The following is a 26278-nucleotide window of genomic DNA, read 5'->3' on the forward strand; positions in this document are numbered from 1 at the left end:
GTCCAGAGTCAAATGCTAAGGAGAAATTACAGCAATAGCCACAAACCATTCTACATTATTCCCAACAGGGACTGAGAATCATTAAATACTATTCAGTGGCAAAATTTTACACCAAAAGATCTTGTATGCTGACCAAACTAATAAAAAAATGACATAAAAACTACTGAAGAACTTACTTCTCTAAGTGAAACACTCCAGGGGGCGTCCAAATTAACCTATTTAATGAAGGCAGGGGAAAACACATGGCTCTAGGGATACACACAGAAAAAGACGAGGACAAGAAAACACATCAGACAGGAATTCCTGGCAGTCCAGTGGTTAGGGCTTCTCGCTTCCACTGCAGGCGGCGCGGCCAAAAAAAAGAAAGGGGCTTCCCTGGTGGTGCAGCGGTTGAGAATCTGCCTGCCGGTGCAGGGGACACGGGTTCGAGCCCTGGTCTGGGAAGATCCCGCGTGCTGCGGAGCAACTGGGCCCGTGAGCCACAACTGCTGAGCCTGCGTGTCTGGAGCCTGTGCTCCGCAACGAGAGAGGCCGCGATGGTGAGAGGCTCGCGCACCGCGATGAGGAGTGGCCCCCCCCTTGCCGCAACCGGAGAAGGCCCTCGCACAGAAACGAAGGCCCAACACAGCCATAAATTAATTAATTAATTAATTTTAAAAGTAACAAATGTTCAAGTACAATTGGTGTCATTAAAAAAAAAAAAGAAAGAAAGAAAACACATCAGAGATCTGAGAGGAAGCAGTTTCAAAGGCCATGGGTAGAGGCTGAGCATAGCTGGTCAGAAGCAAGTGCTGCTTTGAGATTAAGAAAGGTTGAGAACTAAGAAGACTTAGATTTGACCATGCTGTTAGCATTAGCTATTTTAACTGCCTGCTTTGAGGTAACTTTCAGTAAAATAGTTATGATTAAAGCTGAAATAGAGGGAATTTTATGAAAAGGCAGATAACTTCCCTCCCATCAGCTTGTTCTTTCAGATTCTGGCACATACATGGGTAAATGAAAACTAGAATCTAGCAGACTTATTGGGCCGTGTAAGCAGAGCAGGCAGCAAGGTAATAGTTAATGATGCAGCTTGCACACATTTATTTAGGACAGGCAAAATTCCAGCCAGGTTTTCTCAAAACTAGGGCAGAATTTTTTTTTTAAGTTGTACTTATTCCCATCTCTCAGATCACTTTAAACAAAATATGTATGCCTTGAGTCAGGATGCATAGATGCCTATTTTTTCTGGAGATACTCAGATGTTCATTCATTCATCAAAATCAATTTCACAATTTTATTTTAAAGTAAAATTATTCTCACTTCTCTTCTTTCTCTACCATCAGCATATGACCACAGAAAGAAAAAAATTTTTTTTAAATAACACAACACTTATATTAAATTGGCATGTTTCCCAATTAAAATACTGCACTCACTCCATTTCTGCACAGCTTTCTGTCCCCCTCCAATGCAGAAGTAGCCTCAATATGATGTTCCAAAGCCACAAAAAAGGACCTGAACAATGTCATTTGTCACTCACTTTATTCAAACACTTAAACGTATCTCTCTCCCACCAGGGCTCTCTGTACATTTCATTCTTCACAGTAAAGAAAAACACCATCATTCCCCAAATCCATGAACAAGGGAAAATTTTTAGGACATCTTTAGTTTGTAGCAGAGACAACAGCCCAGCCAATCAACAATGCTACCCACAAGATGCCAGTTTCCTACCCCTACCCTTTTCTCTCTTTTTTTAAAGATAAGATTTAAAATCTGCTCATTTTAAGAGAAGTAGAGTAACCCATACATTAATTTATAACTAAAAATAATGAGGTTCTTAAAAAAGACCAACTTTCTCTATCTAGGTTCTAAGATGACTAGACCAGCTTGTGGGCGAAATCAGAGATTATGAGGGACTGTGAAACAGGGAGGTTTGCCTTCCTCCCTTGAAATCTCTTCAAGGTTCAGACAATTCAGTAGTATTGAAAAGGCCTCAGCTCTGACATATCTGAGGCGAAAAGCTTGGACGACAATGACCAACAAACCAAGACGGTATTATGCACTTGGCTTTCAATAAACTGCATCTAAGACTGGGTGGCCCATTGATGAATGGGAGCATGAAACGAGAGGCAAGTTTCGACACACACATAGATTCCTCGACCCAAAGTTACTTTGAAGAGAAGCCATGAGAGGCTGCATCAGTCCTCAAACTTCAGCTAAGGATGGCTCTTCTTTCTCCCCAGTGTAAAACAGCAAATGCACCTATAAGGTGGAGTTGTCAATAAGTGTTCCCTTCTGACTTTGAAGCAAGGAGCAGGGAAACAATCAGAAGGCTTTCCAGATACACCCGGGAAACAGAAGGCAAACCAACATCAATTTAAACAGGCCTCACAAAAGAGAAAAATCTGTTGGAGGTCTTAAAAAAAAACACAACATTCATGGATGGGCACAGAAGGGAAACGGCGATGGCCTTGGGACTCCGGGGGAAAGTCCATCAAGATGCTTTGAGATCTCAGCTGAGAGAGTGAGTTCAGCCTTCATCCACCACCAATGACTCCGCATCCGACGTATCCCGAAAGGAGTCTCCACGAGAGCCCATCTTCTTCCAAAGAGCTCTTAACTGAGATGAGTGTCCAACACACATCCTCCCCTGACCTGTCAAACTGCAGCTGCAGCTTCTTGTCTGACCCCCACTCCCCTGGGCTCTCTGCTCTCCGGCAGTGGGTCTCAGGTCTTTACCGCCAGGCGCGATTCAGGAGTTTCACCTGTGCCAGTCTCTTAGTGATCATGGTAGCAAAGACCAGACCAAAGAGGACGCTGCTGATTAGCACATAGTCATAGTCGTCCTTCAGGACATCAAACTGTTTGGATGGGTAGACTCGAGTTTGGTAAATGTCCAAACCGTAGGCCACAACCTGGAAGGCAGAGGGAATGAGAAATCCGTAAGAAAGGCACCAGTGATCCGCCACAACCGCAAACTCCGGTCACAAAGGAAACAGACCCCTCAGCTGTTTCCCCAAGGGTGAAAGAAAGAGCAGATGTCGCACAGGGTGGCTGTGGACGAGGTGGCACAGGCCGGGCTGGGGCTCTACTCACCAAACAAGTGGACTCCAGGCCCGAGGGAGCTGTATATAGATACCTCGCATTCGAGAACTGTCTGGTTATAGTTGATGAACCGCTCTGCGTGGATCTGTACGTCTGGAGAATACGGGATCAGGTTCTCCTCTCTGCAAAACATCAACCAGGACCGGCATTCAAAACTGCTGTAAGGGGATCTCCTGGCTGCCCTGAGCCCTGGGAGGTTTCCAGGCCACGTATCAGCCTCATATCTTCTTCTAAGGTCTATGTGCATCAGGGAATGTTAGGAAGGGCTGCAAGAAAGAATGCTGTATGGAGAGTAAGACAGATCTGGATTCCTACCTCGTTCTGAATCTAAAAAAAACAAAACCACAGATGACCAGTATTTCACACTAGAGGAAGAAAGGGCCATTTTAAAACCAAAACATCAAGCCAGTAGGCCAGTTCCTGCTCTTCACTCCAGAGTGCCTCAGTCCACCAGCTTTAACCTCCCCCCCCGCTCCAAACCGTCCTCCCTTCCCTACGTGCAAAGACACATCTACTGCCTCCTTGCCCTGCCCACAGCTCCTCACACCCCTCTGCGAAGAGAATTCGGGATGGAGGCAAGAAAATACGCAGAGATGATGGCTGGAAACACAAGAATGAAAACTAGGACTTCCCTGGTGGCGCAGTGGTTAGGAATCCACCTGCCAATGCAGGGGACACGGGTTCGAGCCCTAGTCCAGGAAGATCCCACATGCCGCGGAGCAACTAAGCCCGTGCGCCACAACTGCTGAGCCTGCGCTCTAGAGCCCGCATGCCACAACTACTCAGCCCGCGTGCCACAACTACTGAGCCCACGCGCCTAGGGCCCGTGCTCCGCAACAAAAGAAGCCACTGCAATGAGAAGCCCACGCACCACAACGAAGAGTAACCCCCGCTCGCCGCAACTAGAGAAAGCTCGCGCACAGCAACAAAGACCCAACGCAGCCAAAAAAAAAAAAAAACAACAAAGAAAATGAACACCGACAGCTATTGGCTTCCCATGTGACCCAGGCCCCAGCACCTCCCTCACCTCATTTCCCAGCGTCCCCACCATTGGCTGCTCCAGCCGCAGTGGCCTCCAGCCCTCCCTGTAACTTACCAGACATGATCTCAGGGCACTTGTGACGGCTGTTCCCTCTGCCTGGAACATTCTCCTTCGACATCCACAAGGCCAGCTTCTTACCTCCCTCAAGTCTTTCCTCAAAAGTCACCTTTTCTGAGGGGCTTTCCCAGGCCACCCTCTCAAGTTGCACCCCTCCACACCCTTCCTAGACCCCACCCCTTCTTAGTTTTTTTCTCCTTGCCATTTACAAGCACACTAATACAGCATTATTTCACTTGTTTATCTTATTTATTATCCACCTCGTCGCCGCCACCGGAATGCAAGCTCCATGAGGGCAGATGTGTTCACTGCCACATCCCCAGCAGAGCAGGACAGTGCACAGCAGACCAAGGACCAGACGTAATCAAGATGCTAAGTTCCTTAAGGTCACAGCCTTCAGCACTACCCACAAGGGTCTCACCTGCTTTGTTCTGTTGGGATCTCGGGCCGGCGGGGATCCAGCAAGGCCTTAGGAAGGGAAAGAATTGCTCCGGAAGGCAGCCCAACTACATACACAGAAACAAGTCAACAGAAGTGAGTGTTCACACTGACCTGATCCCCGATTAGGGCTACTTACAAAAATGTCCTTATCACAGAAACTGAAATAGAGTTTAAAACCAAAAAAATGGGTCACTGAGGCTCCCTTAAATGGCCAGAAACAATAATCCAATACACCTGGGTCTGAATGAAGTTCCCACTTTTGAAGATACGAGTTTCTTCACATATCATCCTGAGACATCAGAAATAGAGCTAGACTCAAGAACTGGGGAAATGATGAAAGAGAAGAGCATGGAAACCCACTTGGATCTCTTCATCCTCCTCCTTTCCTCCAGCAATACCTGCCCCAGCTAAGCAGGTCTCCTCGCTGTCAGCCAAACAGGAGCCTATGGTTGGCTGAAGCAGTGACGCTGGTGGGGGATGGGGGTGGGGGGAGGTGGGGGATGGGGGTGCGGGGGAGGGCAAGCCGGAGGACCGGGCAACATGAGCTCCCAGTGGTTTCAGGAATGTGGGAATTAAACTCGGGAATTACCAAGCAGTCTGTCTTCCTCATATTTGAGGTTTAAAACAGTAATACCAAGTGCCTGTCAAATCTGACAGTCCCAAATGTCTTTGGTAAAATCAACTAGACAGAGCGACCTGTCTAGTTGAGTCCTGAACTTGAACTACATGAAGATGAGACCCTACACCTTGCCAGTTTCTGCAGCCCATCTGCACAGGCTACCTGTTGGGTATGGTATCAGGGCTCAGCTTTCCAAACGAGGTGAAAACAGAACAGAGACATGAAAGTGGTTCATCAGAAACAAGGATGAGGAGGGATGTGTAGCTCTTTTATGGACGGCAAAGCCAGACTAGGGAACTTTTTCTGCGGATATAAAGCCCTCCTCACTGATCCCGGCTCCGTCCTTCAGTGCGGCTGCCTGAAGGGACCCGGCCACTCACTGAGCAGGTGTCGGCTGGTGATGCCCCGCTCGGTGATGGTGGCCTCCATGGCGCTGATGGCGGAGGGGAAGGATGGTAGGACTGCTGGAGGACCTGGGCAGCTGCGGGGCGGTCCAGGAGCTGAAGGCCGTGGCGTTGTACTGCTCGGTGCCCTCGTAGAGCTCCAGCGCGGTGAACTCGTTGCGCCGGGCCTTGGTGTTCCAGTTACTGATACTGCGGAGAGCAGAGGAGGGGGGCTGCTTGGGGCTCAGCTGCTGGTTCAGCTGGAAAGGGGAACGTACATGCAAAGGCACGTCCAGGAAGGAAAGAAACAACCAGCACCCTAGCTTCCTTCCTGCTACCAAGTTTACTAACCTTCAGGGTAGCTGTACCTAGACTATCCAAGTTCACCACAAGACAAAGGAATTCTCAAGATTCTTAGAAGTCAGAAGAATAATAGCTAACATCTGAGCGCTTACTACATGCCAGGTGTTGTTCTAAACTCAAATAGAGGTGACTGTTGTTACCCCTATTTCATATATAATACAACACAGAAAGCTTAAGTAACTAGTTCAAGGTTGTACAGTCAGGAAATGGAAGAACAGGCAGTTCTGATTCCTGAGCCCAACCCCCTACCCAGCACCCACTGGTGCCAGCCAGGAGTTTGAATTCTATGGAAACGCAAAGTAGCAACTGGTTTCTGGAACAATAGCAAGGAAGGGATTTAGGCTGCAGGGAGACCAGCCACGTACTCTCATGCTACGTCAGGCCCCTGGGGGTGCCCTGAGTTCACGTGCCATGCCTTACCACCACCCAGTTCTCCGCGTGCACGATGTGGACGGGGCCCTTGGCCTTCCTCTGCACGGAGGAGTGGATGATGCGCCCGGTGACGCCGTCCACAAGGAAGATGCCGATGAAGGTGCGCTCGTGGTGAACATCTGTGCTCTCTGTCACCACAGCCAGCAGGTTGGGGTTCAGGCTCTGGGGAGACGGAGAGGAAAGCTCCTTCAGAACCACAGCGGCATATCATGAGCGGCGGGGAGGCAGGCCCAGAGCTCTCTGGCTGACAGAGGAAGAGGGTTTTCTGGTTGGAAGAGCTTCCTGTTTAGAGGACCTCATTGCTGCACTCGTTCCGTGTCTGCTGGAGGCTGGGGGCCACGCCAGGGACTTTGCCTCCATCATTTCATTGAATCCCGTAAACAACCCTGTAAATAGCTGTCACTATCCACGTTTCACAGATGAAATGTCTTGAAGTAGTTAAGCAACTTGCTCAAGTCACAGGCAAGCAAACGGTAACTCAAGATACAACCCGGGCCGGCCCTATCAGTGATGGAAGGACATGGGTCCAGCAATACGATGACTCTCCACCAGTGCCCTCCTACCACCACACCAATGGATGGGTCTCAGTTCTCATCTGACTTGAGCGACTAGTACCAGGTGACACAGGTGATCACTCCCTTCTTGAGACACCTTCTCTACCTGGCGTCCAGGACACCCGTGCCCTGGTTTTCCTTCTGCCTGTCTCGGCTACTCCTTCTCAGCCCCGTCTGTGGGTCCCTCCTCCACTCCCCAGTCTCTGGACGTTTCTGTCTACACTCGCTCTCATGGTGATCTCAGCCAATCTCGTGGCTTTCACACCATCTACAGGTGCTGGCATCGCCTGAGTTTACATATCCAAGCCAGACCTCTCCCTGAACTCCAGACTTGATTAACGGACCGCCATATCAGTATCACTTCTTCGGTGTCTCATCTCAAACTTGACATGCCCCAAACTGAACTCCTGTTCTACCCCTGATAAAACCTGCTCCCCACAAGGCCTCCCGAGTGTCAGTGTCTTACACCTGGGACCTCTGAGTCGTCCTTGACTCCTTTCTCTCTAACACAGACACAAGCACCCCATCCATCAGCATATCCTATTGGTTCTACCTTCACAAGTATCCAGAATCTGATCCCATCTCACCTCCCCCAACCAACCCAGTTGAAGCCGCCATCACCTCACCTGGATTATCACAGCAGCCTATCTGCCTGCTCCCCTCCTCGGCCCTCTATAGTCTAGTCTCAACAAAGCAGGCAAAAAATCTCCACAACAAGTATGAATCCAAAAAGCCCTACTTGTGGGAATTCCCTGGCGGTCCAGTGGTTAAGACTCCGCGCTTTCACTGTCGAGGGCGCGGGTTCAATCCCTGGTCAGGGAACTAAGATCCCGCAAGCTGTGTGGCGTGGCCAAATTAAAAAAAAAAAAAAAAAAGGGAAGTTCAAGAAGCCTAAGCAAGTTTCCCACGATGAACAGCAAGTCTGAACCTGGACCGTCCAACTAGAGGCTTGCGCTCTGCCTCACGCTTAGTGAAGCGGCTGCCCTGTCGAGTCCCTTGGTCGTGTTGCCCTGTTCTATTACGCCTCCTCCTCCAACTCAGTCTCTGCTCTGCCAGAGGCTGTAATTCATGTTCGTCACCACAATGACTACATTCCCTCATAGGATAGCTCCGCAACCGACTAGTCACCTCTCCGTCTCCCCGCCCTCACCACTAACTAGAGTGTTGGATCACAGAGGTGGAGTTTCTGATGGATCGACTAAGGTTTAACCCCAGAAAGGTCTATCAGTACTACCACTAAAAATAACAGCTAACATCTACTGGGTAGTGGCCATATATGCCTGGCACTATGCTAAGCATGAGTGCCTCATGTGATCATCACAACAATCCTAGGAGAAGGGCATATCATGCCCATTTCACAGACAGTAAATTAAGGCTCAAAGGGATTAAATGACTCACTCAAGGTCCCACAGCCACCAAATCCCAGAGCCAGAATTACACCCCGTGCTTCTCTGCGCTACGCCAGACGGCTGGCCGTACCTTGTAGAGCACGCTTCGGTCCCCCATCACTCGGCCCTGCGAGTGAACGTGCTCGCTGCTGCGCTTCCCCTTCACCTGGACGATGCGCTGCACCTCCGGGGGAATGGTTAGCTCCCAACTCAGCTCAGTGGTGAGATCCTGGGGTGGGGCAAAAGAGCCAGCACTGGTCATCAGGAAGGTACCCTTAGACCTGCGACAGCTGTGGCTAGACACGTCCTGCAGTTCAGCTGGGGCCTCTGTGCGGGAGGGAACAGGGATCAGAGCTCCCAGAGAGGCAGCAATATGGATCTACTTTGGGAAGAAGTTTGGAACTCTCAGTTCAAGTAAGAAAACTAGTAAAGCCCAGTGTGCTTCGGCTGCAAACAGCAGCCTCCTGGGCAGTGGAGGCACCAGGTGCTTGTCTGGGCTGCCCGAGGGGACCTGGGAGACGGTCCTCTCCAGTGGACATTCATGTCTGACCTCATGCTGTCCCCAGTCTAGGCTGCAGACAGCCCTGCGAGGTGCCTTTGGAAAGCCCCAGGGCCCAGTGGCCAGCCAAGTCATCATATCCACCTGCACCAAGCTGCAGAACAAGGAGCATGTGACTGAGGCCCAACATGGAGCCAAGTTCAAGTTCCCTGGCTGCCAGAAGATCCACGTCTCCAAGAAGCGCGGCTTTACTAAGTGTAATAGAGATGAATTGGAAGACTTGGTGGCTGAAAAGCAGCTCCTCCCGGATGGTTGTGCGGTCAAGTACACCCCTAATCTGTGGCGCCCTGTACACATGGTGGGCCCTGCACTCATGGGAGCCTTGGAGCGGCCCCTCCTCACTCACGTCACCAATAAACCCTACTTCTTGTCAAAAAATGGAAGGATACTAAAGCCAGTGAGAAAGGAGAGGAATATTTAATAGTATCCCATTGTTTATCTGAGTAAGAATAATTCAAAGAAAATTTTCCACTTATTACTAAAATCTAAGTTCCCTGTACACTGAGCCAGCAGTGAATTACTAAGCTGGCGGGGACCTCAAAATATTACAAGAAACGTTCTTTACAGTCAAAAGAAACCAATAAAACTGTGTGGTTAAATGCATTATTACACATCCACACTGTGGAATTACATGGAGCCCTGGGGGGTGAGGGGGTGGGGGTAGTGACTGGAAAGGGGCACAAGGGCTTCCCAGGGCGCTGCTGCTAAACTGCTTCCTGATGTGACTGCCGTGTACACAAGTGTGTTCCTTCTGTGAAGGGCCACTGAGTAGTAACCTCGGGATTTTGTGCTTTTCTCAGTATTATATTTTAATAAGATATGGGTTTAAGAAAATAATACGGTAGAAGACACATAAAGTGAAAAAAGCAGATTTCCTATTAGTTAAATATAGGTCAATTCCATTTCAGGTAAGAAAGAATATACGTGAAGTGCATGTCTGTGTGGTCTGTAAGCTGTTTATCCAGCACTATAGACACAGAGGCAGAGACAGGACAGGGGAAGGCGTGCAGGCCACTGAAAGGCATTCCATCCAGGGAAGCAGCTGGCAATGGGCCTGAAAGGGCCCGTTCACATCTTGCTCCTGTACCTCTGTATCAGTTTAATCTTATACTATGAGAATGTACTCATGTGTTAAATTTTTTTGAAATTTAAATGTTTTTGAAATAATAAAAATTTTTATTAAGAACATATAAGGCTCCATTACCAAGGACACCTGTGAAAACATTAGAATTCACTAAAACCTTCCCAGAGAGCAAGGTCACCAGTGAGCCCACTGGAGGTCAGAGACTGGAAGACCACCCCTCACATGGCTGACTTCCCATGTGAGCTCTGCCTCCTTTGCCGTCCCCCCACCATCTTTACGATGACACCCACACTCCAAGTCACGTCCTTCTATCCACAAAGAACTGTCTCTTTCAAGGTCCCCTTTTCATCAACTCAGAAGGACAGTATTTTTTCACCCACAGGGTAAACAGCACATTTTCTGGACAGACCATTTCCTATGCTATTTATGCTAAAGATTAGCTGTTACAGAATGTCAGGAAAGGACACTGCATTTTTTTTTTTAATTAATTAATTTATTTATTTATTTATGGCTGTGTTGGGTCTTCGTTTCTGTGCGAGGGCTTTCTCTAGTTGCGGCAAGCGGGGGCCACTCTGCATCGCGGTGCGCGGGCCTCTCACTATCGCGGCCTCTCTTGTTGCAGAACACAGGCTCCAGACGCGCAGGCTCAGTAATTATGGCTCACGGGCCCAGTTGCTCCGCGGCATGTGGGATCTTCCCAGACCAGGGCTCGAACCCGTGTCCCCTGCATTGGCAGGCAGACTCTCAACCACTGCGCCACCAGGGAAGCCCCAACACTGCATTTTTTAAACAGCAGCAGGTAAAACTTGGATGGCATTTACTGTGTAGCAGGCACTGCTTTATGTGACTTACATGTATTAACTCGCCAACTCCTCACAACAACCCTCTGATATAGTACTATTACCATTTTGTTTTACAGACGAGAAAACAGGATCAGAGAGAAGTCATCTGCCCAAGGACACAAAATGGGTAAGTGATAAATAAAACTAGGTTTCCCGCACAAGCAGCCAGGTCCAAGCTCTTAACCTCTATGCTGTGGTGTCCCTCCAAAGGCCTTACAGACAAGATGGGAGGGCCCTCTGGGGAGTACGCCACAAATTACCCCTCTACACAGCCCTGCTATCGGAGCCAAGGCCAGCCCTCGTGAAGCTCAGAGCTGGACTTCAGAGCCAGTGTGAATCACTGTTTGCAAGCACTGGACTCAAGTATGTCAGGATCGGAGTAAGTCGATCCCATTTCTAGAAATAAAATTCAAAGTGCACATTCAATTAAGAGTGGATCAATAGGGACTTCCCTGGTGGCGCAGTGGTTAAGAATCCGCCTGCCAATGCAGGGGACACGGGTTCGAGCCCTGGTCCGAGAAGATCCCACATGCCGCGGAGCAACTAAGCCCGTGCGCCACAACTACTGAGCCCGCGCTCTAGAGCCTGCAAGCCACAACTACTGAGCCCACGTGCCACAACTACTGAAGCCCATGCCGCCTAGAGCCCGTGCTCTGCAACAGAGAAGCCACCGCAGTGAGAAGCCCGCGCATCGCAACAAAGAGTAGCCGCTGCTCGCCTCAACTTGAGAAAGCCCGCGCACAGCAACGAGGACCCAACGCAGCAAAAAATAAAAAAAAAGAAAAATGAAAGAAAAAAAAAAAAGAGTGGATCAATAACACCATCTTCATATAGAAAGTACTATTGTTCAATCACCATTCCCACCTCCCGCCCTTCTAAGAATGGAGAAAACGCCGCTTCTCCCTGCTATAGGAGAGGGATGAGGAATGAAAGCTCCACGGGGGCAGAGACTGTTGTGCACTGCTCCTTCCACGGCAGCTAGAACCGCGCCTGCCATGGAATAGATGAAAATGACTGCCTTTGACATCAGGATTATGCTCTCTAAGTTTACAACACAATGAATAGCATAATTCACTCCTTAGCCAAATAACGAGGAAACATCTACACCCCTCCCACAAAGGGGCCTGCCAGGATGCCCCCTCCTACCTTTCGAAGTCGATAGCCACACAGCCGTCCCTGGTCCGCGTCCACCAAATAGAAGAAGATGGAAGGGGCGAGCTCGTGGAGCTGTCGCAAGACATTCCGAGTGGCCGGGAAAGCTGTGACCTTGAAAACCCCAGAAAAGAGTTAAGGGAAAAGGAATCTCTAAGCACAGTTTCTCCAGACTCATTACTGTTTCCTGTCAAAGAGGGTCTTAAGAAAAGAAACAGCAAATCTTAAAAGAATTAAAGTCTACTAAACTCAATCAGGCCTTAAATTGAGTTCTGTTAAGAGTCCGAGTTTTCACAAGTGCAGAAAGAGCAATCGAGTCGCTTAGAGATGCCCTTCAAGCCCAAATGAGTGCTGACGGCAGACGGCTCCCATCTGGGGCCCTCGAGCGGCTGTCTGAGCACCCCGCTCCCACACCTGATTGGCTGGGCAGTTCTGCAGCCACTCTGCAGACGGCATACCTTGTACTCATCATCTATCAACAGCAGCACCTTGGCATAGTCTTGATCCATGATGGGGAGAAGCAATGATTGCAAGATGGGGCGCTTCAGCACTGGGGGGGCCACCTGACTCCACTTCCCAAAAATGGGATTGAACACATAGAGCGAACTCATTCCCGTCTCCTGAAATGGGCAAGCAAACGGTCAGCCTCCAGCAACGTGAAAAGAATGCAAATCCTAGGGGTAAACCTGGAACGCTGGGACTTGAGCTCAGCTATGGCAGATTCCCTAGTCTTTGCCCTCCTTGCGGAAAACAAAGTCTTGGCTAAAGGTGAAAGTGTCTGAAGGCTGATGTGTCAAAAGGATAAAAGTTTGACTGCCTCTGGGACTTCCCTGGTGGTGCAGTGGTTAAGAATCAGCCTGCCAATGCAGGGGACACGGGTTCGAGCCCTGGTCTGGGAAGATCCCACATGCCACGGAGCAACAAAGCCCGTGTGTCACAACTACTGAGCCTGTGCTCTAGAGCCCACAAGCCACAACTACTGAGCCCACGTGCCATAACTACTGAAGCCCGTGTGCCTAGAGCCTGTGCCCCGTGACAAGAGAAGCCACCGCAATAAGAAGCCCGCGCACCGCAACGAAGAGTAGCCCCCGCTCGCCGCAACTGGAGAAAGTCCGCGTGCAGCAACGAAGACCCAAAGCAGCCCAAAAAATTAATTAATTAATTAATTAATTAAAAAAAAAAAAGTTTAACTGCCTCTAGCCCCAAAGCTAAGCAAGAACGGGTCACACTGAGGAATAAACAAAAAAGTCAAGGACCAACTCAGCAACCCCATGGCAGCCATTCCAGAGGCTATCTACCAAGTCCCCTTTCTTTTTTTTTTTTAATTTTTATTGGAATATAGTTGCTTTACAATGTTGTGTTAGTTTCTACTGTACGGCAAAGTGAATCAGCTATACGTATACATACATCCCCTCTTTTTCGGATTTCCTTCCCATTTAGGTCACCACAGAGCATTAAGCAGAGTTCCCTGTGCTATACAGTAGGTTCTCATTAGTTATCTATTTTATACATAGTATCAATAGTGTATATATGTCAGCCCCAATCTCCCAATTCATCGCACTCTCCCCGCAAGTCCCCTTTCTGATGATGGCAGAATGAATCTGCAAAAAGCCATCTGCTCCCGGGAGTCAGAGACATAAACAGTTTTGTGTCCTGCCCTCCACCACCTGGAGAAGAGCAAACAGCCATCCGGGTACCAAGAGCCGCCCATGTCTGGGAAGAAGCGGAGTTGGCTTACTAGGGACCTGGTGACATCACACCTACCCTACAGTCACTTCCACATGGGCCCCGGACGGTCCTCCACTCGGGCAAAAAACTGGAAGAAACAGCTCTAAGCCCTGACTACCTGCCTTTAACTCTCAGAGAATTCCAAAGGCCTAGGAGGAACTTAAGTTACAAAACACCAAAAACCACACCCACGTTGGCTCAGATGAGAGGTAGTGGCCTCACCTTGTCCTTCACCAGGAGGGTGCACTGCGGGGGGTGGGGGAAATGGGCAGTAGTCCTCTGGACCATCAGTTTAAAGGAGGAGTCTGGCTTGACGCTGGGGAGATACTGTTTCCACAGGATGGTGCCAGAGCTGCTCTCAATGCCAAAAAGCTGCAAAATAAATACCTGGCTCACTACTAGAAAGGTAAACCCCAAAACTAGTTCTATCTTTGAAAACTAGAACCGGCGCGATCCCCTTCCAAAGGCTTTTTGTTCCCCACTCCCAAAACCTCAGAAGGTTTGGCTTAAGCCCCTCTCACCTTGCCTGAGGCCGTCACCATCACCATCATCTTCTGCAGGTTGAATTCATCCCTGGCCAGGGTGTCAATGTTGATCTCATTCTTAATCTGACTCCGGGGCTTCCGAGCATCGTAAAACATTTTCCAGAGGTGGGAGGTCCATGCCTGCAGCAGGATGAGCTGGGACGAGAGGCGTTTCAGGAACATGCCCAATAAGCCGTCTGGTGTCAAGGGAAAGGTAACGCAGCTGAGGCTCACTCCTCATCAGACCAGGTGTTTCCAGCGAGGGGGCACCTCCTCTTCCTAAGGAGGGCCCTCTCCCTCTGTGGAGCACTCGAGTCACCCACGCCAAAGGCCACAAGCCCCAGGGGCGGTCCTGTGACGACGCCAACGGTCTCACACTCAGACACAGCCATGCAGGAACCCAAAACCTACTCACCTGGCTCTCAGCACTTCACCGGCCTGAAATCTTGGAATAGGAGACTAAGAGGGCAGGGGTCAGCCATGCAGGATGCAGCCATGCTGTGAATGACTCCACCACAACCCCACGTGTAGAACGGCCAGAGGGAGGCTTCCGGGCGCCATGACAAAGCCGGAAGAGGGCGGGGTGCGGGGGTACCAGGGTGCAGGTGTGTGTGTGTCACGGACAGGCACTTCCATTTCCCGCTGCTTTAGGCCTACGCTGTCAACGGTTTAGTCTGCCCCCATCTAACCTACTTTCAACCCATTCCCAGGGCTCTCTTTCACTCCACCCCTTCCTCCATCCATGAGGCTACCACCCTCAAGTCTCCTCCAGAGACTAGACTGGTCCCCAGAGCAAGGTAGCATGGTAAAAAGCATGGCCCCTGGAGTCTGGCAGACCTGGATTAAAATCCCAGCTCCACTTCTTACCACCTGGATGACCTGGAGAAATGTACTTAACCTTTTAGCCTCTGGCTCCTCATCTGTAAAAGGGCAAGTAACCCATCGGGCTGTTGCCAAGATTAGACCACATGATGTACATACAGGATTTCCCAAGGGGTGGGGTACAGGGTAAGTGCTCACTGAAAAGGAGCGGTGCCTTTGCTTATCCACTTTTCCATTAACCTCAGCTCAAGGAAGGGAAGTGAGAGGCAAACAGGATGAGTCACAGGCATAGCAATCCACACACACACGGTATATACCTCATTCATGCAAGTCAGGGAAAATAAATAATTAACCAAAAGCTAGCCGTGTGGGCAGGCAATGAGCAAAAAGGCAGCAGGAAGCAGGTTTTACCTTGAATGGCTGGATCCAGGCAGCGGAAATAAATAGTAAAGTCAAATTAATCCTCGGTTTAAGAAAACCTGCAGTGCCTAGCAGGGTGCCTGGCCCAGAGCAGGCCCTCAGTAAACACCACCTGGCTAGCTAGACGAACGGATGGAGGGAGGAGGGGACAGGACTCAATCAGAGGAGAGTGAACCGAGTTCATCCTGGGTGCTGGGACCATGGCTGGTCTCAGAGGGCACTGGCCTATTACCACAGTAACTGACCAGCCCGGTCACGCTCTCTGGAAAGGTGTGGCTGTTGCTTTGGGGACAACGGGTATACAGTGCCTGACATGGTGCCTGGCAGATCTGAGGTACCCAAAGAAGGGTAGCTATTACTACACTAAGTTAAGATTCTTTTTCATCAGGATCTTTCCCTAGAGGGAGTCACAGGTCACTCCTTTCAGACAGAAGAACGGTTACATAAACCATAGGGCCACAAACACACCAGAAACTGGTCACAGAGCTAGTTCAGAACAGACCGGCAAAACAGGTGAGTCCAGGAAGCCAGGGACACGTGAGACAGCATCTCCTGTGGTGCGACTACCAAGCCCAGTCCCAGAGCACCCGCACCGGCAGCTCTGCTTCCCAGCCCCCTCAGTTCGTACCTGCCTTCTTGCCAAATTCCCCTTCCAGCTCGGCCTGCGCCCCCGTCAGGGGGAGGTCCACCATCTCCAGGCACACCGCCTCGGCCAGGGACTCCTCGCGGCTCCACAACACCACCCTCCCTGCTGCAGAAACCAAGGTTACAAAAGTCAGGCCCACCTCCCTCGTCCCCTGAAGGGACTCTTCTCGGTGACTCACGGACCACCACACCTCTTGTGCCAAAAAGAGAAATGGCAGGGCAAGGGGCTGGAATCAGGAGGTCAAGTGAGGGAAGTTCTGTCTCCCAAGAATGCTAAGGAATTTTTCAAAGGCAGGTGACATATGGCTCTGGAAAAAAATATTCAGGATACACTCCGCTTGATTCTTTCCCAGAAGCCTGTCCACAGCCCCAAATAAAGAGTCTGAATGGAACTCATGGGCAGGCCTGAAAAAAAAATGGGTTGATGAGGTCCACTCACCCAGCTGCTGCAGGAAAAGTAGCAGGTGATCCTCCGTCTGTACCAAGGCCCGGTAGCCCACGGAGTCATCCTTCTTCAGGAAGACCTGGATGTACATCTATAAACCAAACAGTCAAGCCCACTGCAGTCAGCAAGAATCCAGATGCCTCTCAGAGCACCAGACCCCAAGATTCAAAGCATGAGGAGCTGTCAGAAGTCTAGGTCACGGCATTACTGGATGTCCAAACAATACAGCTCTGACCTGGACTCCAATTAGACATCACGTATCCTTAGGAGCTGACACAGCAACAGTGCTAGGCGCTAGCTCAGGCCCTCTCCATGAAGGAACCTGAGTACTTCTCGGCTACCACATCATTCATCTTGCACCGATAACACCCCACAAAGCGAGTAGGAGGCCCGGATTAGACTTTCCGTTTTAGAGACGAAGAAGCCACAGCCCAGAGAGGCTGAGGAACACCACTGAACGTGCACAGAGGCAACGTCGGGCAGCGACTCTGGATAGGGTCCTGAATCTCACCAGGCACACTTTCCTCGCTTATAAAACGAGGGCAGTAATAACCACATGGCTGTTGAGAGGGTTAAATCAAGCAGTGCGTAAGTAAAAAAGCGTAGCGCGGAGCCCGGCTCACTGACGACTTGGCTTAAATGGTACCTGCTTTTACTGTTATTCACAGTCAGTGGCTCAGGTAGAACTAGAGTCCACGTCCAGAGAATCCTACTCTGGGACCCGTCGCTGTGAAGTGACCCCAGCGAAAGAAAGCCCCGGGCTGAGAAGCCCACAAGCCCCGACTCACCCGCTCTGGCCGAGTGCCGTTCTGTTCCAGGCTAAAGGTGATGGTGGTGTCGAGCAGCCGCCGACCTGTCTCCATTAAGTAGAGGTTAATGGTGTAGGTCTGGTTGAAGCAAGGCAGCGAGTCCTAGGGTACAGACAGCAAGGGTCAACTACAGGGATCCCCCAAAAGGAAGTCCAAGAATCTGGGCGGGGGGGGGGGAGGGGGGGAGCAAATACCCTGGAGAAGGACCCAGGCCAGGAGAGGAAACGTACGCAAAGGGACATAAAATAGAAAAGCTAAGTCTTAAGGCAGAAATAAGGTGTCTGAGTAAATAAAAAAAATTGTAATCACTATACATACTTGTTCCAGAAGGAAGCCAGTACAGTGTAGCAGAGACTTCCCAAAGAGTTAGTAAGACTGTAGGCAGCGAAATCACAACCCCCTTGGGAAACACTTAGGAGATGGAAGCCACAGCAGAAACTGGAGCCTCTGGCCAGGGTCCCACACTCTGCTTCAGTGCAACTGCTCAGACTACCACTCAACTCCACCAGCCAGGACCCCACAAGACATGGAGAGATGGAGGCCAGAGGAGAAAGTAGTTAAGAACAGATTCTAGGGATTCTACTTTCTAATCTCCCAACTAAAAATGATCAAGAGAAACATGGTTTAATTTACTGAACTTAGAAAAGCCCATTTGAGGCTGAGAACTCCAGGAGACCAGCTCACAGCCCTGGTTGCTCCCTCAGCTTCACTGGGGGGCCTCCTGTGTCTCTGGTCTGGCACGCTGCCCAACGCCACACCCTACCTGTGGACCAGACTTCTCCGAAAAGCTCCCCGTTGACCCATCTTCAGAACTGCTAGGCTTCTGCTAGGGAAAAGAGAAGGAAAAAAGGAGAAAATTCAGCCAAAGGGTCACTTCCTGGTCACCAAAATGAAGCTTTCACTTCTATGTCTTCTCAGCCCTTGGAAGAAGGCAAATCCCATTTCCCATTTCTGCCCACAAAGCCTACACAACCCTGAACAGTCCCAGATGAACATGAGGTCGTCCCATTCCTGGGGACAAAGGTGTGCAGAAAGCCCTACAGATGAGGTGAGATATTGCTCAACAGCCTCCTGCCCCCGGGTTCAAACTGACTAGGTGAATATGCCCAGACTTTTGGTTCTCAGGGCTCCTAGCAAAGACAAGGAAGGACAACCCCACGTGCTGTTATTCCCGATACTCACCGCCTCATTCCGACAGGTCATGACTGCAGCCACCGTCTTCTCCCCGGTCGTGGCAAAGCTCACTAGGGCAGTCTGCGGATAAAGCAAGGTGTCAGATCCTACATAGGGCCTGTCCTAGCCAGCAGCCTTCTCTAAGTCACCTCCACAGGAAGGACCCTTGGCCTTGGAGTTGAAAATACTCCCAACTTTGGAGCATAACGGCCAGGGCATTTGAGAGCAGGGGGGCCCCATTGCAGCCACAGCTGAACACAGCCCTCTCGCCGACCTCCAACACAGGCACAGGTGAATCCTGCATCCCATGCTGCTCTTAGTATCTATAGGCAACCTCTGATTAACGTGCCCACTCTCCTGTGGACTTAGGAAGGCACCAGTTTTACTCTAAAAATCCTCTGTAACTCTCAGAAAAAAAAAAGAAAAAATTCCACTTCTGCTCTAAGGCTAACCCCTCTCAAACCACTCATGGAAAGATGTCTTCTTGCTTGAGCAAATATCTCCAGATTCAAAGGCAGGGATTTCTAGCATCCATATCTCAGCTAGATCCTCCTGAATCCTAGCAAACCATGCTGCCTCCAGTTACCTGTGGGAAGTTTTTGAGCAGACTCAGGACGCCGTGGTGGTAGTGCAGCAGTGCATAGTGGCTTGGAGACAGCTGCAGGAAGAACTGGGCCCGAGTAGGATCCACTGGGTTGGGCTGTGTAGGCAGGACCCGGGGTTGGAATTCACTTGCAAATTCTAGGTCAAGAGACTGGGAGACAAGAAGAAAAAGGATAAGAGCCAGAAGCAGACAAGTCACTGATCGTCCCAGGCTGGTAGCCTCTGCCCCACTTTGCCAGTGAGGGTAACGAGGCCACGGCATGTGGCTCCAGAAGCTCCCATTCAGGTTATCCAAAGAGGAGAGTGGCCCATTTCTTCTCATACCAGTTCAGCCAGAGGCCTGACCTCCCAAGGGCTGCCAAGCCTCAGGAAGGAAGCAGCGACACTGGGAGAAAGGCTTTTCTAAGCAGCAAAAGCAATGCCTCGCACCAGGGGACGCGTCCTTTCACCTGCAGTGGGATCTGCCTCAACTCCCACTCCGTCTCCAGGGCCAAGGTCTGGAGGGACCGTGAGCTCGGGTCAGGGCATACCAGGACCGCCTCATCCACCACACCGCAGGCTCTGGTGAGACTTTTCAGCCAGGGAGTCGACACCCTGACCTGCAGGAAAGACATCAGAACAGGAGGCTCATGGGGATTTTCACATTTCCCTCTCAGCTCATAAGCTACGTCAGCAGTGGATCCCACTGGGGGGCCTAAGCTCAGAGGTTCTTCCTGGTGGGTTCCGAAGGAGTTCTCCCCATCCCACCCAGCCTCCCAAGAGCTCCGAAGCTGGAGACAATCAGGATTGGCTTTCTGGTCATTTGAAAAATATACCAGATCCTTTTTAATACTTGACATTTCAGATAAGCATTTCTCTGCTATAGTTGTCATACATGGCTTCCTATTATTACCTTACAGTATTATCTTATAAGATACTTGCAGGCAATGAACAGATCTATGCAATTTTTTTAGCCACCCCAGGATAGCACCATGTGCAAATGTGAGGGCTTTAAATAAATGCTTGATGAGCCGAAGGCAGCCTCCAAGTGCCCAGAATCAGGGACCATGAATGGCTTTTGCATCCACCCAGCCAAGTTCCCTGGTCCCCAGGGCAAAGAAGGACTCTATTCCCCTCCACAATTCACGAGGCTCCTCGAGCCAGACCATACCTGCTGAACAATCTCTCCATCTTCCACGTTAAACTTGACAATGTTCACATGGCTGAAGGGAACAACTCCAAGGGCCCACACTACCCCAGAGCCGTAGGAATACACCATCTGGTAATGGATGCTGTCACTGAGAGAGGGAAGGAAAAGCAGGGAGAAACAGCTTTAGCCACAGGACAGGGGTATCCTCAGGGGTCTTCCAAAACCAGGCCACCAGGATGTCACAAACTAGCAGTCCCAAATCGGTTTTGTTTGGCTCACAGCTTTTTAAAAAAAATTTGCATTCATTGTCAACATTTAGACCTGAGATTTAACATGTAAGAACAAGATTTCTAGTTTTTTCTTAAAAAGTGAGACATAGTAACACTAGGCCTACTTACGTTCCTACAGGGCACCAATCAGCTGAGTAAGGCTGCCCCCTCGAGGTAGGCCAGGCACACTGCAGCTCCCCATAATCCCCACAGGGCCTGCTTTGCTCATGATTGCTATACACCTGGCCCCATAGTAATTTTTTTTTTTTTTTGGCTGCATTGGGTCTTTGTTGCTGCGCTAAGCTTTCTCTAGCTGTGGTGCGCGGGGGCTACTCTTTGCTGTGGTGCACGGGCTTCTCATTGCGGTGGCTTCTCTTGTTGTGAAGCACGGGCTCTAGGCACACGGGCTTCAGTAGTTGTGGCGCACGGGCTTAGTTGCTCCGCGGCATGTGGGATCTTCCCGGAGCAGGGCTCGAACCTGTGTCCCCTGCATTGGCAGGCATATTCTTAACCAATGTGCCACCAGGGAAGTCCCCCCATAGGAATTTGAGTTTGGGGTCCCTGCCAAAGTGAGTAAGCGAATGAGCCACTCCCCTTGCTCGACTGGCTCTCATGCCCAGATGGAGAGTTTTCTCCTCACTGCAAAGGAAACTCCAGAGGCAGCCACAGCCTTGGAATTCAGGACTAGAGCTAGTGAGCCCAACACGCTACACAGGATGCCAACTTAAGGTAAGCCTGAGTCAAAGCAAATGCTTCAAGCCCCAAGGAGAAAGGCGGGCTTGTAGAGAGCAGGAGGTAGCCGTCACCTGGGGGGAAGGCAGCCTTACCTTTCCGGGAGATGTTCCACCCACTTTAGGTGCCCACTGGAGAGGTGATGGAGGGCAAGAGTGGTCTTCTTCAGGACCGCAATGTACCTCACCGACTCCTGCAGGCCTACCAGCCCAAGTGCCTGGAAACTGAGCACAGGGACGGGGTGAGCGCTGCCCAGAGCCTCCTGAGCCTCAGGCTGGACAATCTGGAACACAACCACCATAGCTCGGTAGGTAATGAAACAGGTTTTGGGGTCAAATGCATCTGGATCCTAATCTTGGCTCTGCTTTCCACTAGCTGACTTGAGAGACGGTACTTTCAGCCACTTGGTTGTACTGTTTCCCTGAAAACCCTGTGAATCTCCTAAGGGTTGTTCCCTCCTTCCCCTGGGACCTCACAGCAACCAGGCCTACCCTCTACCGTGGCAGCCATCAGAGATTTCTGTCATTAGCAGGCTGCATGCCCACCTCACCCAACTGATGATGAGTTCCTTGATGATGGAAACTATCTCACATTCACAAGTGGGTTCCCACTGCCTGGGGGCTCCCCAAGTACTTACCAAATGAATTACTACCAGAAGATGTATAAGCTAATGCAAGTAAACCCTATAATTTAAACAACTTTAGCAAAGATGTAACAGTAGCTCCAACTGTTCTTAAACATAAAATTAAAACACTAGATGTGTTATATCACGTCCTTATACCTAGAACACTGCAAAGCTCTTGTGTCATGGTGAGATTAGGAAAAGCAGTCAATACAAGAATGAACACTGCACCCAGCACAGAGCTCTGCATCTAACAGGTGCTCAGTAAATGCTGGCTGAGTAAGCACATGTGTCCCATAACCTCAAGAACATCAAAAACTGGGTGTTTGATGCTCTCTGGCTCTTCAGTGGTTTTTCCCCCTGGGAAAAAAGCCAAAAGGCCCAGAGTTGCCATCTATGCAGATCTGTGTTCCAGCAAAGCTTTTAACCAAACCAAGATGAAATTCAGCTTCTTCCCCTCTACCTGCCACTGTCTAAGGTAATCTCCCAGTTCAGGCCCCCGATGTTAGTCTCCCAGGAGCGCATGATCCGGCCTCCATTGGACACAGTGATTGCATCTGGAAGAGAAAAAACCACGTGAGATCATCTCCCAAACTGATGCTCTGTCTGTAGCCTCCTAGGGTCTGTGAGCAGTGGCCTCACCTCTAATGTGTAAGTGCAAACAGAAACTATGCCTGTCCTTTCATGTTGGGAACACCCCTACTCCATTCACTACCAGACCCTGAACAAAGGAAGCAACCAAGGAAAGAGGAGAGGGAGCCGACGCCATCATAGGGACAAAGCAGGACTCTACCTACCCTGTCCACAGAGCAGCATGGCATCCACTGCCCCTTCCACTGTGCCCTTGTCAACATGGCGCCACACTGAGAGACAGGAGAGTCGACGTTACTATGAACCACAACAAGGCATCCAAGAAGCGAGGCAGGAGAGGACCGAAGAGGCCTTCGTTTGCACAGAAGTGCCCAATTTTACTTCAAGGGAGGGAAGGATTACAGCTAACTGGCAATGATCCACTCCCACTCACTGGTTAATGAGGGGAGCCACTAATGTCCCAATCTGAGATCTCCGCACTTCCCATCCCCACCACCACCCCATCAAACATATAAATGGACAATGACAAAATTTACAGAATCCATACGACTCACAAGAAAAGTAGTGACTGTAAATTACATTTCCATGATTTTAATGCCTACAAACATCCATAAAAGCAACATAAGTAATGGGGGGGAGGGGCACATCCAAAACTAGTGCAAAATAGAATAATGCGTTTTTTGCAGCAATATCTTATTTAAGAACAGTCAGGACTTGGGCTGAGGAAATAAACTCAAAGGCCAGTTATAGGAATACATTAAATATTCAAAGCTGACAAGACCAAAAAACAAAAAAAACAAAAAAAAATGATCAGGATCCAGTAAGAGATGCAACCTTTGGCCAACTTGTCCCCAAGTGGGGAATCAGCCACGCAGCCTTCACAAGCCACAGGGCATCCTGGATCCACTACAGGCAGCCACGCCATCCCCAGCTACCCCTCTACACAGTTCACTCACAGATCTCCCCAGTTCGAGAATTCAATGCTGCAATCACATTCTTCTCTGTGGCCACAACCAACTTCTTGGATCCAGGGGAAAATTCCAAGGAGGCAAACTTGAGTTTCCCAACATACTGCTGTCTCCTAAAGGAAAGAGTACAGGGAAATGGAAGGGGCCAAAACCATCACTGCACAAAACGCTCTGGAAAAAGACAACTGCACAAATACATGAGGTTATCACCATCATAACTATCTCAGGACGCATGAGAAATGTTTGTTAACGAAGAGATCTGACCAAAAGCAAGATTTCCAGGCAATGGGAAGAAGAAGAGAGAATACACCCTAATCGATGAGAAATACAACAGTCTTCCTTCTAAATGCAAGCACTTGTTTATCTCAAGATAAGGAACACCCAAAAGAGCACCTGGCCTAAATCCCACTAGAACAAAATTACAGTCCTCTCTGTACTCATTAATAGTGAGACTAGACACTCACATTACACATGAGAGAAGAGCATACAATCCAACTTTTCCTTCTATTTTCATTGACCTTTGGAGAAAAATTATGCAAATATTCTTACAAAACTTGATAGATCAGGGTCAGGCCTTTGTTCTCTGCAGCCTGTTCTAGCCCACGCTATGTTCAGGATCCATCTGACTCATTACTCATACTTTCCTTGGAATATACCCCATCGCTTTCAACACTCTAATCTAAGCATAAAGTGAAAGTACTTAGCTTCCTGAGGCATACTACCAAGTACAGAGGAGGTGTGTTGCATATTGCTGTTCATGAATTACAACCTCTAGCAAATTAAACACCTGACATTTACACTGAATTTCCCTTGTTATGTTGTTTGGCCTAATTATTTTTAAAAAGAAGAAACTACACTAGTATAGAGAGACAGGTTTATATGACATTTGACAGTTTCTATCTGCATTTCCACATACTTTAATCTCACTGTAGTTACTGAACACTTTATGAAGTACATAGGACAAATAATATCACTCTCATTTTACAGGTGAGTAAACCAAAGTCCGTTGAGGTCAACAAATTACTATCGGAACTAGAATGCAAAATTAAGAACTTCTTAGTCTAAATCCCATGCTCTTTTTTAAAATGCTGTTATCTTTTATCTGGACTATAAAAGTAATGCCTGCTTCTGGTAGAAAACATAAAGGTATAAAAAAGAAGAAAAAATGCCTAAAATACCACCATCCATGAACTTTTTTTCTTCAACCATAAACTTTTCAACATTTTGGTGTATTTCCTTCTGTTTACTTCTCAATTTATAAATTGGATATACCTAGGATTCTGCTAAATTGGAATCACATGCTGTACATATGTAATATATACAGTTAACCCTCGTACAACACAGGTTTGAACTGCGCAAGTCCACATATACGCTGGTTGTTTTCTACAGTAAATACTACAAAACTACACAGTCTGTGGTTGGTTGAATCTGCAGATGTAGAACTGCAGATACAGAGGGCTTACCATAGGTTATGCTCAATTTTTGACCGCAGGGAAGGTCAGCACCCTCAGCCCCTGCGTTGTTCAAGAGTCAGCTGTACATATTATATTGTGAGCATCTGCCCACATCATTAAAAATGTGACTCGTTGCATTTGTCACACTGTCTTATATCACATAACTTATATATCTGCCCCCCCCCAGACTGAGCTCCTTTCCATCTCTGTGTCCACAGCACCTAGAATGATTGTTGACCCACAACAGGCACTCAACAAACATGTGAATTAATTTGTCTGATACAGAAAAGACTTCACAGAGGAGCTGGGCCTGGAAGGATAAAGTGTTCCCTCAATAGTAATTATTGGTAACAAACTGATTGTACTCAGTGAGCCAGGCACTGTGTTGAGTAATTTAAAAGAATTGTCTTTTTCATCCTTACAACTACTGAAAGAGGTAATGGACTACTAGTAAACCCATTTTACAGATAAAGAAACCAAGGCACAGAGTGGTTAAGTCATTTTCCCAAGATTGCACAATGCTTAAGTGGCAAATTGACATTCAAGCAAAAGTGAGCCAACTCCATGGCCTTAAGGAAGGGGTGGGTGAGTGAATGAATGAGTGAGTGAATGAGCGACTGAATGTGTGAATGAGTGACTGAATAAGAGACTGAATGAAAAGTGAGTGAATGAGTGAAAGTTAGTGAATGAAAGAAGAGTGAATGAGTGAGCCAGTGAGTGAGGGAAAGAATGAATGGCACCTCAAGGCTGATGTGAGTCTTGGGTGGTCCTGTTCTGAGCCCATGACAGGGTTGGGCTAGAGGGGTGGGGAAAGACGGCGTTCACTGAGGGCTGTCGACGTCTGACACCTAGTAGATCAGAAACCTGACAGTCACAGAAATGGGGCCTGATGGAGGAGGAGAAGAGTGACCTGTGACCAAAACCTCAGGCATGCCCGGATGGCAGAGCCCGCTTCACGGGCTTGCGACCTGTACAGTCGCACAGGGACTGGCTCAGAAGGGCCTCCAACTCTCGGTTTAATGCTCTGCCGTCGCCACCTTAAAACTCTTAATTTTTGAACAAGGTGTCTCACATTTCATTTTCCCCTGGGCCCCTCAAGTTATGCAGCCGGCCGTGCTGCATGGTAACCACCCCCCATCCTTTTAGACAGAAGACAAGTAGTGGGAAAATATTTCCCGAATAGGTCCCCCACGTACGCACCAATCAAACTTGCCCACTTGGTCTTCGTAGACCGCGGCCGCAGGGATGAGCAGGGCAACCCAGAGCCAGAATCGTGAAGCCTCCACCGCCGCCGCCATGATGGGAGCCCGGGCTCGGCCCGCCGCCGGCCCGGCATGCACTGGG

The 26278-nt window shown here is 49.3% G+C and overlaps 1 protein-coding gene and 1 pseudogene across 12 annotated transcripts; one reads left to right on the top strand and one right to left on the bottom strand.

Moving 5' to 3' along the window:
• Window positions 1–1502: 1502 nt before the first annotated feature.
• Window positions 1503–26275, bottom strand: EMC1 (ER membrane protein complex subunit 1). 12 transcript variants are annotated; one of them, XM_036843908.1, is made up of 24 exons: window positions 26135–26275; window positions 23469–23593; window positions 22719–22784; window positions 22385–22478; window positions 21395–21523; window positions 20320–20446; window positions 19619–19768; window positions 19153–19320; window positions 18576–18647; window positions 18157–18216; window positions 17373–17495; window positions 16579–16675; window positions 16123–16242; window positions 15486–15494; window positions 14250–14449; window positions 13951–14100; window positions 12459–12620; window positions 11995–12114; window positions 8455–8592; window positions 6410–6583; window positions 5624–5836; window positions 4605–4689; window positions 3076–3206; window positions 1503–2894 (listed from the first exon to the last, which is right to left on the bottom strand). In XM_036843908.1, the coding sequence occupies exons 1-21, from the start codon at window positions 26230–26232 to the stop codon at window positions 5828–5830; spliced, it is 2391 nt and encodes a 796-aa protein (XP_036699803.1). In that variant the 5' UTR covers window positions 26233–26275; the 3' UTR covers window positions 1503–2894; window positions 3076–3206; window positions 4605–4689; window positions 5624–5827. The 12 variants fall into 12 exon arrangements, with proteins under 12 accessions (XP_036699803.1, XP_036699789.1, XP_036699793.1 ...); XM_036843894.1 differs by having other exon boundaries at window positions 16123–16245; XM_036843898.1 differs by having other exon boundaries at window positions 18157–18219.
• Window positions 8770–8887, top strand: LOC118887234 (annotated as a pseudogene).
• Window positions 26276–26278: the final 3 nt, after the last annotated feature.

This window comes from Balaenoptera musculus, chromosome 1 (assembly GCF_009873245.2).
Source record: "Balaenoptera musculus isolate JJ_BM4_2016_0621 chromosome 1, mBalMus1.pri.v3, whole genome shotgun sequence".
NCBI classification, from domain to species: domain Eukaryota; kingdom Metazoa; phylum Chordata; class Mammalia; order Artiodactyla; family Balaenopteridae; genus Balaenoptera; species Balaenoptera musculus.

Excerpts from the sequence above, each read along its gene's own strand:
- EMC1 (XM_036843876.1), bottom strand. The coding sequence starts at position 26,232 with ATGGCGGCGGCGGTGGAGGCTTCACGATTCTGGCTCTGGGTTGCCCTG. Across the intron at positions 22,479-22,718 it reads CATGCTGCTCTGTGGACAGG|ATGCAATCACTGTGTCCAAT; the intron begins GTAGGTAGAGTC and ends TTTCTCTTCCAG. Across the intron at positions 18,648-19,152 it reads TGCTCAAAAACTTCCCACAG|ACTGCCCTAGTGAGCTTTGC; the intron begins GTAACTGGAGGC and ends CTTTATCCGCAG.